We start from the raw sequence: 21,642 nt of genomic DNA, 5'->3' as shown, positions 1-21,642 counted from the left end.
TAAATATAAAAATGAATAATAAATAATTTTCAAATAGCCGAAACATATTCATGTCCACAGTCCCAAAACTACTCCCCCCCAAATTCCTGAGTTCATCTGTGGCAAGCATGCTTTGAAAACAAAGACTTTCAGAGAATTTACTCCCCCAAACTGCCTAACCAGTAATCTTGTATGGTCCCTCAATATATCCTCTTAGCAGGCCTCAGAGTTTTCATTTCAGTGCACACTGTCACTTGCCTAGTGAGCCTACCAAAGCACACCTGTAGATTTACTAGAATCCTCTTCCTCCAATGCAGCTACTTCTGCAGCGCTTAAGGAACCATCACCCATTCACAGCTCAGTGGCAAGAGCACAAACACTCCTAAAATTTAGGGGAGTTAGGAGGGAGGAAAGGTATCATTTTCAAGCCCAAAGTTACTAGCTATGGAGAGTGGGAGCTAAAACATGGCTTGAAAATGGAACTCAGAAAATGTTTGTCTCAAAAATTTTAGTGAAACTTGGCCCTTATCCAGAAAGAAAGAGGAAATTCTTGCATTAGCCCTTCTTCCCCCTTGTTCTAGGACTCAGAACTCTGGTTGAGTTCTCTGGCTAATTATGAGACAGGTATAGCAACATTATTTCTATGAGGAAATAAAATTCCACTCAATTAAATAATTACTTTTTTGAACACTGGCCATGCTAGACTGGAGGAACATAGTTAGTTTTAGACTTGTTCACCTCCAGTTGTTCTAGGAATCTGGGCAGCAATCAGTAATGACAATGTGTTATGGTTCCCCACCACCAACCTCAGCCCCACCCCAAATCCTGGGTGGACTAAGGTTTCCTAACTTAGCATGATGCACTCTGCCTCATATCATGTGCCCCACCTACAGGGTGACTTGCCACCTCTGACCACTGTTTGTGTTATTAAATCTGGTTAAGCTTTTTGGCATCAACCAGAGGTGCCCATGTCCTTTGACAAATAGCTCACAGAGATGAGAATTGAGGGACACTGCCCTCAGGGCTTCCTGGAGTCCCCTGAAGCTGGTGAGGATGTGAAGACCCAAGATCAAGTCTCGCTTCCGCTGGAGAAGAGGTCTGGGCTCTGTGCCGGGGGTTCTCTCTAACAAGAATGGTCAGGTGACCTCTAGAGTCCCCCCCCAGCTCTAAACTGCAGAAAAGCTCCAATTCTATAAGCATTTCTGAGGATTACAAGTTTGGCTAAGAACTCCTGTAGTATATTCTGCCCTAAATGGGGTGAAAATATGGCCAGTAGATTATTCTGGGACTTCAGGTTATTTGAATATAAAATAATTTAGCTTTTTTCTTAGCAAATAAAGGTATTGTCTTCACTTGTTTCAAAAAATATGAAAACATGGTCTTTGAAATTTCCCAATTTCTAACAAAGCACAGAAATCTTCTCATGGTTTTCCAAATCATATGATACATTTATATTCCCAAATCACAAAACCATGAGGAAAGACTCTTTCAAAACTGAAACTGTCACCTTACAAAAGGGGTGCCCAGAAAGGATGTGATTTGTAAGGAGTGTTCAGGTCACAGAAGGCCTGGACCCTGAAAACCAGGGTTCTCCCTCTGACCACACACACCCAGGTTATAAAGTCAAACTCCTATATAATCATTACAGGCTACTAAGCAGATATCAGATCCTTATCCCAAACGTTAGCATTAAGAAAACTCATGCTTCTCATGGGACAGGGAGGTGACTCATTAGACTTCAATGTTCTAACGGCAACATAAAATGGGACCGTTAATAAAATGCAGCCTAAGCAAACACCTCTTGACCTCTTTCTGGAAAACACCAGCAGACACAAGTCTTAAGAACTTCCTGTGAGGGACAGTTTATGTGTGTTAGTGCTACTTAATATATGAATGTTTAAAGTATTTCGTAAAAAGTCAGCAAGGTTCTCTATTCTCCCTTCTGACCTTTACAACAAATGTGAGTGAGCCAGTATGTGTATACATTCTATAATATTACAATGTTGATTTCAAAAGCAAACTGCCTCCCCCCTGGTAGCACCTGACTCTTCCATTCATATTCAAACCACGTCTTTCCATTAGTTCCTGAGAACTCTGAACAAGTACACTTTCACTAACAGATCCAAAAGCAAAAAGCAGAGTGTGATAACATTTTTAAAGATAATAAACATTTGTATAACCTTAAAACTAAAATCAAGTTATGAGCCACAGATTTTAGAAACTAATTTTTGTCTCACTGATTTTATGCTTGTTTTCATAAAAATATCCATCCTTAATTTTAAAAAATAACCTTGAAAATAGTGTTTCCTTCCTATTATTTTTAAAGGAAAGCTTCCACAGGTAGAGTTACACTGTCCTCAAGTCACTTGATTTTGTTTCTTTAATGCAGATTTCTGGGACTTACACTAAGCTTACATAACTTGTTCTAAGTTATATTTTGTAACGAGAGAAAACTCTGGATTAAAGAAGTTCATACAATTTATATTTTCCCCACATACTTCAAGCTTACAAAAATTCTTGTTTATGATCACAGAAGAAAGCAACTGCAGCCACTCTCATATATCCAAATACAACGTCAGCTTCAAAATATTAGTTTACCATTCCAAAGATTATGACTAGGCCAACAAAAACTGTAACACTTTTATATGATTTTTACTACTACACTTAAATGCAAAGAGAATGTGAAACCAAATATATTATTTTTGAAACATAATTTTTAAAAATTCTCAGTTTAAAACAGCAACTTCATTTTTTTCCTAGGAAAAAAAAGTCTTCTGTTAAATAACAACAAATAGAGATAGCAGAAAGATGGCATAGTAAATGCAGGAGGGCAGGTAGCCAAAGATTTCTGTTCAACATAACACTTAGAAGTTAATAAAATTCACTACAACATTACATTTTCCTAAGAAAGGGCATTAGTCTTTCTTTTGGTGGATGCCATCCCCTTGTCTCTCAGTAGTGTCCAGATTGAGCAAGCAGCGAAGGGAGCAGGGACATTGGGAGATGTAACTCACCAGGATACCAGGAGGGGACTTGTCATGGTAAACATCTTGAGTTTTACTTAATGAGCCTTTACAAACCTCCTCATCTTCCTTGTCATCTTCTAAGTAAAACATCTTGAAATTTAACTAGCATGTCTTTTTTCAGAGATGAAGGTATATAATCAAAACAGAAAGCTGCTCTCTTGACAAACTGAGTACAAACTGCTTGCAGACACAGTTATACAGCTAAAACTGAAAGGAAATGGTTCTTAAAAAAAAAAAAAAAAGCAATGCATACACAAGTTTACCAATGAGATTTGCTCAAAATACCTCAACCCCTTCTCCCCAAAGGAGATAAGCAGGGGCATGGGACAGGTTGTGCCATGTGTTTACACTGATAGGCACCAAGACCTGCCCAATCACATGATGGCCACTGCAGCTTCCATCACACAGGACAGGGATTGAGTTAATGATTCTCTAAACCAATCACATCCTCATTTTTTAGAAATAAAAACAGCTACTACACATATGGAGAGTGATGTTACATAAGCTAATCATGTAAGGGAAGTAATTTACAGACATTTTCCGAGCAGCAGGGAGCTTCCCAAAGTCAGCCAGATTACATGCCTCCAAGAGCCTAACTACTGAACACTTTTCCTTTGTCAGACTGGTGTGACCCAAGGTATTTTCACAATTCTGGGAGATATCCTGCTCAGTACTGTATATAACAAGCAGAATTTATTAATTTCAAGAATATGATAATGCAACATTGTAAAATTCAAACATTCCTCGTATTTCCTTGGCAGCTCTCAGTAAGTCAAAACATAGTAATTTTAACTGAATTTTTCTAAAAACCGCAAACACACTTAACTCACATGGACAAACATATTAGATTTCTGAATTAAGATACACTATTTTTTTCATACCATTGTCTAGGATTGTGCTGTTCATCACAAACAGCCATTAGCCACGTGTGGCTACTGAGCAATGGCAATCAGGCCAGCACCAACTGCAATGTGCTCCAAGTGTAAAATACACACTGGATTTCCACGACTAAGAATGAAAAGAGAATAAAAAAACTCACAATTTCTAATATATACTACATGTTTAAAGGATATTTTGGATATACTGAGTTAAATAAGAAATTACATTTACTTTTACCTAGGTTTTTTATTCCCACTTTTTAAAATGTGATTACTAGAAAATTTGAAATTACACATGTGGCTCACATTATATTTCTATTGGACAATGCTGCTCTAAGGCCCCGAGACAATCTTGAGAACAAGGTGGGGAAAAGGCCATTCAGGCAAGTTATAGGTAAGGAAGAACTGAGGACAACTGGATTGTTCATCATTCCTTTAAAGTATTTAGTTAATTCATCAACAATATACTAGCTGATCCACATCCATTTAACCTTCACATTAAACCCTTTTCTCTGCATCTAAACTTCACAAAAGACAAAATTTTCAAATGTTTGACCAAGTAATAGGTGTCTGGTGATGCTTAATACAGTAACATATCACCAAGGTTCATATAATAAAAACATTAAGTGGCAGAATTAAAAACCAATTTCACCAAAATTAGAAATGGCAAAACTTATCTTGCATGCAGCATGTTTTCCTGCTTGCCTTCTAGCCCAGCATAGTATCGTGGGCCTGCAGTACACCAAAGTGCCCAGTCACTTGCGATCTAATTCAACACACATCATGTACACAAACTCCTACTTCCAGAAGAGAACTGTTTAGGTTTTTCTGGCCTAAATTTTATGCAATGAATAAAAATTTAAATCTCTTCATCCATGATCTACTGCAGTTCAGGATCCTTGGCATCAGATGGTAGTGATAAAAACCGGATATTGGGGTGCTGCCGGTGGAGAAAAATGGAAGAAGCCAGAGGTCAGCAAGAAGGGGAGGCTAGTAGGAGAAAGAGAGATTAAAGAGAAACCTAAGAAGGTGAAAAAAAGAAAAGTTAGAGGGGCAGAGGAAATAAAATGTAGAAGAGATGAGAAAATATTCAACTGGATAGCAGGAGAAGGGGAAAACTGTAAGGAGGGTGGAAAGAAGAAAGACAAAAACCATATCCACTTTAAATGTGAGGAAACTGAGGCCCAGAAAGAGGTCAGGCAATTAGCCCAATGTCACTCAACTGGTCAGCAAAGGTGCCAGGGAGAAGAAGCCTCCCAGTTTCTGGTTCAGTGCTTTTTTGTGTTATGCCAAGCAGAGACCAAGAAAGAACATGCTGGGGATCAGCAGGAGGAGGCTGACAAGAGGTAGGAGCAAAGGCTTAGCAAGTGAGGCGTGGTGGAGATCCAGCAGGGCAGAGGTCAGCAGGTAGAATTCTGTTCAGCAACTCTTGCCTACAATGCAGCTTACACAACAGGCGGGGCACCCAAGCCAGTCATTTGGGGGTTTCCTGCTAGTGTTTGTATTGTTTCCTTGTTTTAGCTGATGACTCCCAGAATGTCCTGACTGCAAGGAACATGTACTATGGACCCATCAGAAGTGAGCTCATTTTCTAAACATCTGTGTTGCCAACAGGCACACACCTAAAGTTTCCTCCTATGGCCACCTGTGGATCACCCTGACCTTCAAAGCTGGTAGCCAAAGTTCTGCTTCCACCCCCACCATCTGCAAGGTGGCACTTTTCAGTCTTGATGGATAAATGTTAAAAAATCACAATCAACAATTCCTAATCATCCCTATGATTTTCAAAGGAAAACGCTACTGTATTGTCAAACTTTTTCTCTACAGGCTAAAATAAAAATAAATGACTACTGAAAAAACCTACTTTTTACTTTTGTATAACATCTTCAATGATCTTTTTTTTAAAAAGTGCATAGAATTTGCAAGTCTTTTTCCCAAGACTTAACTCTTTCTAAAAAATAGTCTAACTTAGGGAAACAAAGCTAAAATGCTAGTTAGGAAAAACAGAATCCTGTTCAGATTCCACAGCTTTAATGATGCTAAGTAAAATATATACCTTCTTTGTTTTTGTTTTTTCTACTACTAATCCCATAAGTATGTAAGACTAGGTATACAGGGCTTTTTAAGAGGGTATAACGATTTATTTAAAACTTTCTAGCTAGAATTTGCTTATCTGAAGCTGTACTAAGCTGGTTCAACAGAAATACCTTTACACCACAAGCATGTTATTTTACCATAAAACATGAAAATAATTGTACTCCCCCCCCAGTGGCCATACTATGGAAACACAACACCTTGCTCCTGGATTACCAATGAAGATGTGACAAAACTAAGTTTTGATTATTAAAAAATCATGAAAATATTTTATAACCTCAATTACAAAGAATTTCATAATACCCACCGGAATTCCTCTATAGTGAAGAACCTAAGTGCATTTCTGCATTTTCAAGACTCCTCATGACAAAGGGAACATGTAAAGGACCATGGCTCACCTGAAACAAATGTTTTCATTTAGAGCCAAATGGCTCTCACCATCTACACCAAAGCATATGAAGTGTTTCTTCTCCTAAATGGAATCACTTATAATTCACTGTTTATGAAAACAACCCCAAAGGGACTGACGTTTTATTCAAAACCAAGATAAAATTCCTCTTGCTACCACTCTTGGGTTTTTCAAACATTTGTAGTTTAACTACTCATTGGGTAATGGTTATATAGTTTACTCAAGTTCCAGTGTTTCATAATATCCTCATACAATCTCAAAATTCTAAACAAGATAGCTAGTGGCTGGCAATTTCACTGAACTGTGAGTGAATAACCAAATGCAAACAGATCTTTCCAGGAACAGAAGAGAAAAAACAAGGGAGGGTCTCCTGAGGTCAGACGCCCAGCTTAAAGTGACTCTCCCAAAGATAAACTTCTTTGAAGACTTGTCATTTATCTTTAAAATTCACATATTTTGTAGTCTATTCTGATAAGTCTATTTTTTTAATGTAAAAAAAAAAAAAAGCCAAAGCTTTCTTCTTCCAAGTTCAAAGGTTAATGCAACACATTTACTGTAAGAATTAGAGGATGCTCAGTGTACACATCGCAGTTTAAGGAGCTTAGGACCAAACAACCTCTGCGGTCTAACCCTTCCAACACAAATGTTTGAGGTCAAGCTTTTACCCACTATTTGGAGACAAGAGAGACAATACTGAGAGTTGCCTGGCTGTAGCAGTCAAGTGCATCTGAACATTAAGAGAGTAAAGCTGAACAGCCTAATTTAGGATCAGAGTAATTATGGCCTGACTTGTGTCACAACTTCTGGACAACATTTTCAACAAAATAAAGCCAAAAGAAATGGAAAACCCTCTGTTCTGCTCAGGCAGGACTCCTGAGGCCTCAGTTGCTTGACAGGGGTGGAGGTCGGGGGTGAAGAGGGGGCCTGTTAATTGCCTAATTGTTTCTGTTTAAATGTCTTTTTCTTCTCCCATTTCACCTCTGAATAGCAGTTTGCACAGTGATGACACCCTTAAGTATACGATTTTCTGTTCTAGGGTTATATCACCCCCATTTCATTCAAACTCAAAAAATCCTGTTGAAATGCAAGTCTTACTATCATCAAATTTTAAAACACTAAATAATTTTCAAAGTGTAGTGCTTTAATCTTTTCAGAAACAAATTACTTGTTATAGACTCACAATAACAGGGGTGGCTCAGTGCATCAAAACACTGAGGCCAAGTGAAGGTGCTGGAAGAAGCCAGTGCTGGGTTCCTATACTCCAGATCAAAAAGTGAGATAGCTTAAAGCTTGTCCCCAAAAAACAGCAACAAACAACAAATAAGGTGAGCAAGAGTTGATTATATCATTAAGACAATCCAAAGAAAATATAAGTGAAAATTATCACAAAATGTATCGGCATCATGTAGGAACCCCTCATCCTCACATTCCTTGACTTATTTTTTTCCACGTGGACATTTCAGGTCCATCTTTGACTCCAATTTTCTCTTCCATAGCTGGTTCCTCACAACAGTTCTAATTCAAGATTTTCTCGACCACCTGAAAAACTGGTGATGGTTGTTTAAATTATTCTGTTGCTGTGATCTCTTTCAATTACTTAAAAATTTTTTATTTAAAAGATATTTGTAATCAGCTTTACTTAGTAAATTACTCTTAGTAATTACTCTTCTTCCTGCCACCTTCTTCCATCTATAGAAACGAACGGCTGCTGTAATGTTAAGTACTGTACTTAGAAACCAGGAGGGTGGATCACTTGAGGTCAGGAGTTCGAGACCAGCCTGGCCAACACAGTGAAACCTCATCTCTACTAAAAATACAAGAATTAGCTGAGCGTGGTGGCTCACGCCTATAATCCCAGCTACTCAGGAGGCTGAGGCGGAGGTTGCAGTGAGCCAAGATCATACCACTGTTCTCCAGCCTGGGCGACAGAGTGAGAGACTGTCTCAAAAAAAAAAAAAAAAAAAAAAAAGAATCATCATGAGTGCTGCCAGCAGGCCAGATGGGTAACAGTATAAATTACTGATCTATAGCCTTAAATGGGTCCCCAACAGAATCTGGCAACCCTCCTTTGTTTCTGTGGTCAGCTCTCTCTCCAAATTTCTGGTTCTTTTTCAAACTTCCATGCTCCTCAACCTGACTATATTCTGCCACTCTATTTCCCCATCAGAATGTACAACATTCCATATTCTTGAATGCAGGCTCATTTATGCTCTTCAGGAGAAACGGCAAAAATGACTAATATACTTTGCTCTCAAGAATTTAGTTTCACAATGTTTAGAAATTCTAATGCCATACTTAAGTGTTATGAAGAATTTTATTTAATTGGTGAAATTTAAATTAAAATGAAAGTAACTGAATTCTTAAATTATTACACTCAGTGAATCTGCCTACTTCAATCTAAAGCTTGACTGAGATGTGTAAGAAAAAGAGAAAACCTGAAACACTGATACTCAGCTTTATATGTAAGTTATATTCTACACATACAGATGAATCCAATTCCAGATGGTGACAGTAATTGCATTCTCCAGTGAGGGTAAAGCCTCAATGCACTAAGTAGTAAAAGAAAAGGGGAAAAGTTAGTCAGCTTTGCTACTCTTTCAAGTTAAATGCTGGTAATGTCTAAGATTTAACCTTGTAATGTCAAGACACAGATAGGATTCAAAAAGCAAAGAGGCATCTGAAAGTTGCAACATTAGAAGAAATGCTCCCTCTTCTAAGGATAAAGCACCACTGAAACAGAACAAGTGTGACATTTCATTTTATTTTTCTTCCAGACTCAACATACTTTAATATAAAAAGGCTCTCTCAGGAACAGGGCATTTAGTTTGTGTAAAAATCTTCAGCCTTTGCAACAAATTAATTGTTTCAATTTTAAAAAGTATACTTCAAGTACAACATAGGTATTTATATTGAAATCATAGAAGAAAACACAATCCTGGCAGCCAAGCACTATTTATTTAGTATTTACTCTAAGCCACACCCTGGAATTAATCCTTTGCATATATTATCTCTGATCTACACAATTTTCATGAAAGACAGATTTGCTTTATCCCTATATTTTACAGATGAAGAAATGGAGGTTTAGAGAGAGGTTATGTTAAATATCCAAGGACAAACCAGCTAGAGCTCAAGATGTCTTCCACAGTACCTTCTTAGACTCATTATTTAAGCTGAAATTCAGATTTACTATGCTAAGTATTTCTAAAATCTCAAACATTATGCAATGCATCTAAAAGAAAAAAATGCCTAGGAATAAATTTAACCAAGGAGGTGAAAGCTTGTACAAATAAAATTGCAAAAATCACTGAAAAAAAAAATTAAAGATAACCTCAGTAAATAGAAAGACATCCGTGTTCGTGAATAGGAAGACTCAATATTGTTAAGATGCCAATATTACCTAAAGCGATCTTCAAATTCAAGGCAATCCCTATCAAAATTCCAAAAGCCTCAAATTCATATGGAGTTACAAGGGGCCCTGACTAGCCAAAATAATACTGAAAAAGAGCAAAGTTGGAAGACTTCCATTTCTTGATTTCAAAACGTACTATAAAGTTACAGTAATCAGGCTGGGTGCAGTAGCTGACGCCTGTAATCCCATCACTTTGGGAGGCCACTGCGGGCAGATCACTTGAGGTCAGGAGTTCGAGACCAGCTTGGCCAACACAGTGAAACCCCGTCTCTACAAAAAATACAGAAATTAGGCAGGTGTGTGGCAGGCTCCTGTGGTCCCAGCCACTCGGGAGGCTGAGGCAGGAGAATCGCTTGAACCCAGGAGGTGGAAGCTGCAGTGAGCTGAGATTGCACCACTGCACTCCAGCCTGGGTGACAGAGTGAGACTCTGTCTCAAAAAAAAAAAAAAAAATTACAGTAATCAAAACATTGTAGTACTGGCATAAAATAGACATACAGACCAATGGAATAGACTTGAGAGTCCAGAAATAAACCCAAACATTTATGGCCAATTGATATTTGACAAGAGTACCAAATCCACTGCACGGCGGAAGGAATAGTATCAACGGATGGTGCTGACACAACTAAGTTTCTATATGCAAAAGAATGAAGTTGGAACCCTACTTTACACCATATTAAAAAATTAACTCAAAATGGATTAATGACCTAAAACCATAAAACTCTTAGAAGAAAACATAGGGTATATCTTCATGATCTTGGATTTGGCAAATGATTCTCAGATATAACACCAAAAGCATGAGTAACAAAAACTAGATAAACTGGATTTCACTAAAAGTACTTTTTTTTGTATCAAAGGACATGATCAAGAAAAAGAATCATACAGAATGTAAGAAAATATTTGCAAATTGGGGAGTTTAACTCTAGAATATATTTAAAAATTCCTACAACTAAAAGACAAATGATTCAATTAAAATATGGGCAAAGGATCTAGATAAACCCTTCTTCAAAGAAGATATACAAAATGGCAAATAAATACGTGAAAAGATGCTCAACATCATTAACCATCCAGGAAAGGCAAATCAAAACCACAATGAGATACCAATTCATACCCACTATGATGGCTATAGTTTCTGTTAAAAAGGAACAGAGTGGCCAATGGCCGTGACTACTGCAACACACACCTCATCCATGACTCTCCATTTATGAGAAAGACATATTGCAGTGGTAGGAAACAGAGACAGAATGTAAAGATTACTATTAGAAATGGATGGAAGAACAGGCTCAGAGCCTGACTGACAAAATAAGGGTTGCATTTCAACAAGGAAAGATACTTCCTACTTCAATCTCTGTTCCCCGCCGGCAGGGACAATGATACCACCTCCCTCCGGTCTTCTGGGTCCTCCTCACCCTGGTATGATGCCAGCACCCCACACGGGGCCCTCCTCCTGGGATGATGCCAGTGGGACCTGCTCCTGGAATGAGGCTGCCCATGGGAGGCCACATGCCAATGATGCCTGGGCCCCCAATGATGAGACCTCTTGCTTGTCCCATGATGGTGCCCACTTGGCCCAGAATGACTCGAGCAGACAGAAAGGATAGAGGGAAGGCCTCCCTATATCAGTCTTATATTGCTTGCTCTGCTTCACCAGGAGATCACAATGCTGTGACTCTGGGTGTTTTCTTATCAGTCTGATACAGAAAAGGTGCTCTCCCTTCCTATTAAAGAAAGAATCATTTTGGAGTGGAGAAGTGGGACAAAAAAAGTGCAGTTTTTATCTATATTGTGAAATATGAAAATAAAATTGTCAACTTTTTTTAAAAAAGGAAAATATATGTTAGAAAGAAAACTGGAGAAACTGAAACACTTGTGCACTGTTGGTGAGAATGTCAAATGGCGTAACCACTGTAGAAAACAAGTTTGGTGGTTTCTCAAAAGCTAAATATGGAATTACCAGGCTCGGCACAGTGGCTCACACTGGGGCGGACTAAGGTGGGAGGATCATGTGAGCCCAGGAGTTAGAGACAAGCGTAGGCAACATAGTGAGACCCTGTTTCTACAAAACATAAACAAAATGAGCCAGGTGTGGTGTTGTACACCTATAATCACAGCTCCTGAGAAGGCTGAGGTGGGAGGACTGCTTGAGCCTAAGAGGTCGAGGCTGCAGTGAGCTGAGACCATGTCACTACACTCCAACCTGAGCACCAGAATGAGGGCCTGTCTCAAAAAATAATAATAATAAGGCCGGGCACAGTGGCTCACGCCTATAATCCCAGCACTTTGGGAGGGGGAGGTAGGTGGATCATGAGGTCAGGAATTCAAGATCAGCCTGGCCAAGATGGCGAAACCCCATCTCTACTAAAAATACAAAAATTAGCTGGGCGTGGTGGCGTGCACCTGTAATCCCAGCTACTTGGGAGGCTGAGGTAGAGAACTGCCGAACACAGGAGGCAGAGGTTGCAGTGAGCTGAGATAGCGCCACTGCACTCTAGCCTGGGCGACAGAGTGAGACTCCATCTCAAAAAAAAAAAAAGTATAATACAATAAAAAATAAATATAGAATTGCCATATAATCAGCAATTTCACTCCCAGGTACATACACAAAAGAACTGAAAACAGACATTTGTATACCAGTGTTCACGGCAGCATTATTCACAACAGCCAAAATGTGGAAACAACACAACTGTCCATCAACAGATGGAGAAACAAAATGTGTTATATTCATACAATGGAATATCATTCAGTCATGAAAATAAGTGAAGTTCTGATACATGCCACAACATGGACGAACCCTGAAAACATGCTAAAGGAAATAAGCCTGACACAAAAGGACAAATGTCATATGATTCCAATTATGTGAAATATCTAGAATAGGCAAATTCATAAATAAAAGGTAGATTAGAGGTTACCAGGTGGAGGAAATGGAGAGTTATTGCTTAATGGTTACAGAGTTTAGAGTCATGAAAAATTTTGGAAATAGCAGTGATGGTTGTACAACATAGTAAATGGTAGTTAATACCATGAAATCATACATTCAAAAATGGTTGAATCTTACTACAATTAGAAAATTATGCAATGGGGCCAGGCACAGTGGCTCACACCTGTAATCCCAACACTTTGGGAGGCCAAGGTGGGCAGATCTTGAGTTCCAGGAGTTCAAGACCAGCCTGGGCAATACAGTAGTGAGATCTCATCTCTATAAAAAATCTTTAGGCTGGGCGCGGTGGCTCATGCCTGTAATCCCAGCACTTTGGGAGGCCAAGGCGGGCGGATCATGAGGTCAGGAGATGGAGACCGTCCTGGCTAACACAGTGAAACCACGTCTCTACTAAAAATACAAAAAAAAAATTAGCCAGGCGTGGTGGCGGGCGCCTGTAGTCCCAGCTACTCGGGAGGCTGAGGCAGGAGAATGGCGTGAACCTGGAAGGCGGAGCTTGCAGTGAGCCGAGATAGCACCACTGCACTCCAGCCAGTGAGACCCGTCTCAAAAAAAAAAAAAAAAAAAAAAAATTTAAATATTAGCCAGGTGTGGTGGTGTACATCTGTAGTACTCAGAGGCTGAGGTGGGAGGATGGCTTGAGCTCAGGAGCTTGAGTGTGCAGTAAGCCATGACTGCACCACTGCGCTCCAGCCTGGGAAACAGAGCGAGACCCTGATGGAGGAAGAAAAAAGAAAGAAGAAAGAAGAAGGAAGAAAGAGGAAAGAAAAAAGGTAGGAGAAAAATAGGAATTAAAATTATGCAATAAAACTCTAATTGAAATGTAAAGCAATGTCAATACAGTCCATAGTTTAAAATGAGAATATATTCGTTCTTGGCTATAAATATCATCTTCTATTCCTATACTGTTACAAACTTCCTAGGTTATTTGAACAACTCACTGAATATCATTAACCCTCAATTTCCTCACCCAAAAAGTGAATTTCTAGATAATTTCTATGTATCCTTCTAGGTAAAACAATCTGACATTTCGAAAACTATGGCTTTCTGAGCATTCAACTCTACTAAGTAGAAAGCAAAGTATTTCCCACAACTTAGTTTTTACCACGAGCTTGGTGATTCCACAGCAATAACTTCAACAAAAAATTACGTGTAACTTTCATTTTATGTATACCTACACACAACAGAGAGCTTCTTCCTTCAGTCAAAAATTACACTGGACCACAACAAATCCACTTCTGATCTCAACACAAATTCCTAATCTTAGCTTCTAAACATCTAGAAGTAACCCTAGAGAATATATATAGCCCATGAGTAGTTTGTGCCATTCTCATTTCTGAGAACCCAACTAAGCTTTGCAATATACCCTCTTTACAGAAAACATGCAAACCAGCAGCATACATGTATACCGACACAACCATACACAGATTTGTGCTCTGAGGATCCGATGGAACCCCTCTATGGTTAGTCTGCAGACCCCAAGTAAAAAACCTCTGGTTCTAAACCACACTGCTATTTGAAAGATGAGAGCATACAGGTATTGAAAAAGTCAATTACTTCCCAGCCAAAGTAGTTAAAACATGCTCAATCTAGCCTCACACCACACAGTAACAGCCCTTAAAATGAAGCAGTACAGACTGTACATAAATGTACGCCTATCATTCAAGAACTTGCCCAGTGCCTGTAATATCTCAGGTACCAATACTGCCTTTAGTCCTGGGTCCTGCACTTTAGAAGGCTCTGTGTATCATAAACCCAAAATACAAAGGCAGTAAGTGTTTTTCTTCTTCATTTCAGACCTCTAGGAAAGTTTTTTGAAGACAATTTAGCTAAAGGAACAGGTGGTTATCACAAGCCAAGCTGCCCCAGACCTGTGCCCTGGTCAGTGTAGATGTGTGCAGCAGACCTATGGTCAGGCTCCCTAGGACAGCTGGCAAAGGACAAGGCTTCTGCAGGGCCACTGGTGGCCATGGAGGCTGGGCCATGGGGGTGGTGACTGGATTTATAGCTTTAAAAAAATTTTTTAATGATATATCATAGTTGGGGAGGACATATAATAATATTTTATACATGTATACAATGTGTAATGCTCAAATCAGGGTAAATGGGATATCCATCCCCTCGAACATTTATCTTTTCTTTGGATTTACAGCTTTTAATAGTTTAGATACAGGTTTTCTCAGCCTATTGACATTTTTGGTCAGATAATTCTTTGCTTGGGAGGTGAGGAGTGTACCAGCCCTGGACTCCAACCACCAGATGCCAGTGGCACCCTCCCCAGTTGTGACAGCCAAAAAAATGTCTCCGGTTATTTCTGAATGTCCCCGGCGGGGGGTGGGGGCGGTGTGTGGGCAAAATTGTCTGCAGCTGAGAACCACTGGTTTAAACAGATGGTATATGGCCCTGTATTGATAAGCCTGTTCTGACTGGGTCCCCACAAACATGTTAGGGGTGGGCCGGCAAGCACATGACTTGGCTGAATTTAGACAGGGAGTTTTATACCACAGCTCTCCCACTTGACACAGACCTCCAGGATGGAACCTTCTTCAGTTTCAGGTCAACCTAAGCTTCAAAGGCCCCCTTCATATAGCAGGGTTCAGAGCACCTGTCAGGTAGGACTGCTGTGAGGATCCCATGAGGTGGTGCCTGGAAACTACCAGCTGCTTAATAAATGCTAGTTTTCTTTTTTCTTTTCATTAAAAAAGAACAATGAACTGAATAGTTCCAAGACCTATGCCACAGTAAGTGCTTAGCAGATGACTGTTAGGATAGGAGTCTAGCCATCAAGGAGCTATTTAATAATGAGGGACACTGGAAAGGAAAACAAATGACTTTCTAAATCTAAATGCTTCAATCATCAGCTCTTTGCATGTTTTAACTTCCCAAACCATTTCCCTATGCCTTAAGACTCATCCAACTGAACCCCACTCTTCAGCCTATTTGTCCCCAGTGTCTTCTCTTCTTCTAAGTTTTGGTGTAAAACTGTTTAGTCACATCTACACTCTAGTATGAATATTGTCTTTTAAATCAATCACCTCTGAAGGCTACAATAAATTAATTCCACTGATACACCACTGTGTAACATGACATGAGGGCTCCCCTTTCTTCCTGAAAGAACTATCTTTAAATTTAATTTAGGTGCTACACAGGATAAAAATGAGTGTCAATACCACATAGTCACAGAACTCTTATACTCCAAAAGTAAATATGATTCATCTGACATGCGTGGTTCACCAGATGTTGCTTTGAATGGCTTCTGGCTATTTCCAAAAACCTAATCTACCTTGAAGGGTAAAGATTTTCCACCGCTGGGGATAAAAGGATACACTGTGAGACTCTGAAAGCAATTTAAAAAGGAAGGGGTGTTTCAAAATGTTTTCCAGAATGACAGCATAGATGAAATGTATATGCTGTCCCTAAAGTGCAAAGTACATTTCATTGTGTAAGTTTCTGGTCATATTCCTTCACAGTCACATTTTTTAAGCAGGGTACCAAGCTTCCTTATTACACGTGTATAACGGAGGACAAAACTGAAGAATTAGAGGTAATTAGCTCTATGGACAAACTTAAGACTTATTAATAAAATGTTACTGCCGGGCGCTGTGGCTCACGCCTATAATCCCAGCATTTTGGGAGGCCGAGGCGGGCGGATCATGAGGTCAGGAGATTGAGACCATCGTGGTCAACACAGTGAAACCCCATCTCTACTAACAATACAAAAAATTAGCTGAGCGTGGTGGTGCATGCCTGTAATCCCAGCTACTCGGGAGGCTGAGGCAGGAGAATAGCTTGAACCCGGGAGTGGGAGGTTGCAGTGAGCCGAGATCGCACCACTGCAGTCCAGCCTGGTGACAGTGCAAGACTTCATCCCAAAAATAAAAGTGTTGCATTGGTTCTTTTATAATGTCCATCAATTACATCATCCAACCTCTCCATTTCAACAGGCATGGTGACGTTGCAGAAAAGATATGACTACATGCTTACCTCCCAGGAAAATATCTTTTTTTTTTTTTTTTGAGACAGAGTCTCTCTCTGTCACCCAGGCTGGAGTGCAGTGGCGTCATCTCAGCTCACTGCAAGCTCCGGCTCCCGGGTTCATGCCATTCTCCTGCCTCAGCCTCCCGAGTAGCTGGGACTACAGGTGCCCACCATCACGCCTGGCTAATTTTTTGTATTTTTAGTAGAGACGGGGTTTCACCGTGTTAGCCAGGATGGGCTCGATCTCTCCTGATGTCATGATCCACCCACCTCGGCCTTCCAAAGTGCTGGGATTACAGGCGTGAGCCACCACGCTCGACCAATATCTTTATCTATCTATTGAGTATCATATATATCCCAGAATAACAGACCCACATCCCACCATCTCCAAACAAAGCATCATTTGGTTCTACAAAGGCCTTGCCAATGGCACCAAGTTTGCTATATTTGCTAATGGTAAACTTCTGCATAAGAGGTGCCAGAATCAACACATCATAAATATGTACATTTCATTTTTGGAGACTTGTATTTTTCTTTTTCTTTTTTTTTTTTTTTGAGACAGAGTCTCACTCCCTCACCCAGGCTGGAGTGCGGTGGCACGATCTCGGCTCATTGCAACCTCCACCTCCCGGATTCAAGCAATTCTCCTGCTTCAGCCTCCCGAGTAGCTAGGATTACAGGTACCCACCCCCACGCCTGGCTAATTTTTGTATTTTTAGTAGAAACGGGGTTTCGCCATGTTGGCTAGGCTGGTCTCAAACTCCTGACCTCAGGTGATCCGCCGGCCTTGGCATCCCAAAGTACTGGGATTACAGGCTTGAGCCACTGTGCCTGGACTCATTTTTGGTTTTTTTTGTTTGTTTGTTTGTTTTTTAGTAGAGATGGGGTTTACTCTGTTGGCCAGGCTGGTCTTGAACTCCTGACCTCATGTGATCCACCCACCTCAGCCTCCCAAAGTGCTGGGATTACAAGCATGAGCCACTGCACCTGGCAGAGGCTTGTATTTTTCTAAACATAACAAATTCAAAGGAACATTAATGAAGTCAAAGCTATAGCAGTCACTTTCAAGACATCATCAGAGTACCAGACCACTATGCCTATAACTCTGCAGTGTGCCACAATGAAACCAAGACAGTGCCCCAATTCTGATCAAAAGGTGACTTCTGCTGCATAAACAATTCACCAACCTTACATATGGCATCAATCATTGTTTAATGACTCCTGTGGGGGGAGAGCAGGCTCTTCCATAATTACTAAAAGCAGTATAACTCAAAAAGAAACAAAAAGTCACCAATTCATCAGCTTACTTAGCTGATGTCACAGAAGTAGCAGGAGGATTCCTTACCCCCCATGCCACAGACTTAGTTTTTCAAACATCTCCAATTTCTTGCTTTTAGCTCTCAAGGATGCAGTCCCCCAGCTTCCCAGAGGGAAGTCTGCTAGATCGGTAAGCATGAATTCACTACTTCCCTACTCTTTCCTTTGGAAGTGCCTGAAGTGTCTCCTTGTCTCAGTTAAACAGAACATGGTGACCGTGAGGCAGAGTTCCCAGTGCCAGGCAGCTCCAGGCACCCTGTGCCTGTGTTCTGCAGAGGAGTCTTTCCCAATGTCATCAAAACACAGCTCAAGTTTCATGCCCTGCTTTATTAAATTCTGCATGGTGCCCACTGGGACCACAACGGAATCTTCAGAAATGTAAGGAGAGGGACCTCCCTTTCCTGGCTCTGGGAGGACACTTGGGTAAAGGGAAAGGCTGTGGCCATACCAACGGCACTGCTGCAATCAATGCCACCAATCACTCAGATTTAGGCTATTTTTAAGTAGTTTTGCAAAACAAATGCCAAGTAAGGCTGCACCAGTGTGTTATCACAAGGTGACTTGCATACTAAGCTACTTCAACAAGAGAGAAGGACTTCCAAGAGCAACAGCAAGTCAGCGAAACAGCACTTGAAAGTCAGAAAACAAGGCCTCTTTCACTCACTGATCTGCTCAACAGCAGTGTCTATTCTATTCTGAGAGCTGGGGATCAAGCAGTGAACTTGGCTGACAAGGTACCTGCCCTTGTAGTGGTTATATTCTAATGTGGGGAGGGAGACAACAACAACAACAACATATGTTAGGCTGGGACAACTATTATAAAGGAAATAAAAGAGGGTGCTGCTCCCTGAAGAGAGGGAGGAAGAGCAGGAAGAGCCACTTTTAAGGAAAGAAAAGCATTGTAGAGCCCAGAACAGGAAAATACATGACAGATTTTTTTTTAAGCAACGAAGCTCCAAGAAGGCTCATATCTGAAAAAAGAAATAGAGTATAACATGGAGGGACAGAGCATGATGAGAACCTGGCTAACATGTTCACGAAACTATGCCAGGATATAGATACGGTTTACTTTCTCATAAGACACTACTGCTGTTCTTTCTTTAGTCATTTTGCCAACCTTCAAATGACTTTAGAAACAAGGCAAGAGTGAAAATGAGACAACTCAGATACTGTCATTAAACATTCAGGAACATGCAGAAATTTTGGCAGTCACAAGTCTGAACAAAAATCTCCAGTTGTAATCTAAAAATTACTTCCTAAGAGTTTCTTTCTGATCATTAGTGAAGATAGGTGTAACTAAAAGCATCTTTAAAAATATTGCTCTAACTAGACATCCTGTTAAACCCAGAGGATGTCACATGTGTTATCCCCACTCTCAAAACCCACTGTTTGGGTTGAACTATATCCTCCAAAAAAGAAACGCTGAACTCCTAACCTCTAGTAGCTCAGAATGTGACCTTATTTGGAAAGGGGATCTTTACAGAGGTATTCAAGTTAAAACGAGGTCATTAGGGCTGGCCCTAATCCAGTAGGACTGATGTCCTTATAAAAAGAGGAAATCTGGTCCAGGCACCGTGGCTCACGCCTGTAATCCCAGCACTTTGGGAGGCCAAAGCGGGCGGATCACGAGGTCAGGAGATCGAGACCATTCTGGCTAACATGGTGAAACCCCGTCTCTACTAAACATACAAAAAAAAAAAAAAAAAAAAAATTAGCCGGGCGCGGTTGCAGGCGCCTGTAGTCCCAGCTACTCGGGAGGCTGAGGCAGGAGAATGGCGTGGCCCGGGAGGCGGAGCTTGCAGTGAGCCAAGATCGTGCCACTGCACTCCAGCCTGGGTGACAGAGAGAAACTCCGTCTCAAAAATAAAAAAAAAAAGAGGAAATCTGGACAGAGAGACAGACATGCACACAGAAGAACGCCATGTGAATATAAAGGCAGAGATTGGGGTGATGCATCTGCAAGCCAAGGAATGCCAAAGGCTGCCAGCAACCCACCAGCAGCCAGGAGAGGACGCTAATAAAAATAAGCATCCAAGAATGAGAAAGCGCTCTTGGAAATTAACACACAATTGTAAAATTAAGACATTCTATAGAAGGGTTGGAGAATAAATACCAGCCTGGGAAACACAGCAAGACCCTGTCTCTACAAAAATTAAAAAATAGCCAGGCACGGTGGGTCTCACCTGTAATCCCAGCACTTCAGGAGGCTGAGGTGGGAGGATCACTTAAGGCTGGAAGTTCAAGACCAACTTGGGCAACATTAGTGAGACCCTATCTCTGTTTTGCTTTTTTTTTCTTTTAAAAAGAAGAAGAGGAGGAGGAGGAGGAAGAGGAGAAGGAGGAAGAGGGGAAAGAGGGGAAGGAGGAGGAGGAGGAGAAGGAGAAAATGTAGAAAGCAGATCTCCCAGTAAATCCAACAAGGATAAAGGAATGGGCAAAAGGAGGAAAAAGATGAATATCAGAGCATCAATCCAAAATGGCCCCAATATCTGACTTGTAGACTTTTTAAAGTACAGAAACAGGAGAGGAAAAAAAGGTAGGGGAAGGCAGGAGTTGGATATTATCAAATAAATCATACAAGAAATTTCCTGGCGTCAGAAACATGATTTTCCAAATTGAAAGTTCACACCAGGTGCCCAGCTCAAAGGATAAAGAAACACCTGCACTGTTGTGGGCTCCACCTATGGCAGTCACGACAGAAACATGCTAATAATAGACAACATTAAAGGCTACACAAAGGATTCCAAAATCACCATATGGGCACGACTACACAAAGCAGGATACACACCATGCCCTCCATCAGATGTACGGCACCTAGTGCCAGCTACTTCCCCAACATCATGAGTGTACACAGCTACAGATGATTCTACCTGTGGGGAGAGGCCTCACCAGGATTGATAAATACCCACTACAGTCTCTGGGTGTTTTTATGCCCTCTGGCCTGCGGAGACTCTGGTGACATAGGGCCTGCTAGCCAGGTCTAAGTAACGAAACAAGGCCAGGGGTAAGGATTCACTGTGAAGCCAGGTAAGGTGGGTACTTCCCGTGTTCCCTCCTAAGAGACTGTGTCTCGTCCAAAAACTGAGATGGCAAATCCCAAACCAAGGTGCTTCATCAAGAGATGGTAATGAGATACTTTAAAAAGAGACAAAGAAAGGTGCTAAAAAAAAAAAAAATGGGTGGGGGGGAAAGGATAGGAAAATGGGGAAAAAGAGGGGGAAGAGGGAGGGAGAGAGAGAGAAATTAAAAAGACTTGAGACTTCTCAAAAAAAGGTAACTTCTCAAAAGTAACAATTCTAAAGGAAAACTATTTCCATTCTAGCATTCTATAGCTAGCCTATCAGTTGGGTAGGAGGCTCAAATAAAGACATTTTCAGACACGTAAGCTCTCAAAGAATTTCCTCCCTGTAAACCCTTTCTCAAAAAGCTGCTAGAGGATGTGCTCCATCAAAATGAGGAGGCATGCCAAGAGAGAAGACAATGTGTAATCCAGGACTCAGAATCCAACACAGAAAATTACTGGGATTCAGGATGAGTGAGGTGTTGACTGCAGAGTTCTGTAGTCCTATCAGAAACTGGGGGCCTGAATTTGTGACTGGTACTAAGAAATGTAA

At 40.6% G+C, this 21,642-nt stretch overlaps 1 protein-coding gene and 1 pseudogene across 8 annotated transcripts in view; one reads left to right on the top strand and one right to left on the bottom strand.

Annotated features, from left to right (window-relative positions):
- The window catches only part of LPIN2 (lipin 2), a 103,227-nt gene that overhangs the window by 69,559 nt on the left and 12,026 nt on the right, over positions 1–21,642 (bottom strand). For 2 of the 8 annotated variants that reach the window (XR_008540709.2, XM_016933400.4), the window contains exon 1: positions 2,994–3,347. The exons of 4 other annotated variants lie outside the window; for them this stretch is intronic. Coding sequence is in view for 3 of the 4 variants with exons in the window: in XM_016933400.4 (XP_016788889.1) it covers positions 2,994–3,095 (102 nt within the window). In the remaining variant the exon portion in view is untranslated. Of the gene's footprint in view, positions 1–2,993; positions 3,348–21,642 lie in introns of those variants that run through there. 2 more of the 8 variants (XM_009433752.5, XM_016933399.4) reach the window with 2 other exon arrangements.
- LOC104003125 (uncharacterized) lies at positions 4,793–11,490 on the top strand (annotated as a pseudogene).

The sequence above is a fragment of the Pan troglodytes genome, chromosome 17 (assembly GCF_028858775.2).
Source record: "Pan troglodytes isolate AG18354 chromosome 17, NHGRI_mPanTro3-v2.0_pri, whole genome shotgun sequence".
NCBI classification, from domain to species: Eukaryota; Metazoa; Chordata; class Mammalia; order Primates; family Hominidae; genus Pan; species Pan troglodytes.
This window is presented reverse-complemented; position numbering and strand designations above follow the sequence as displayed.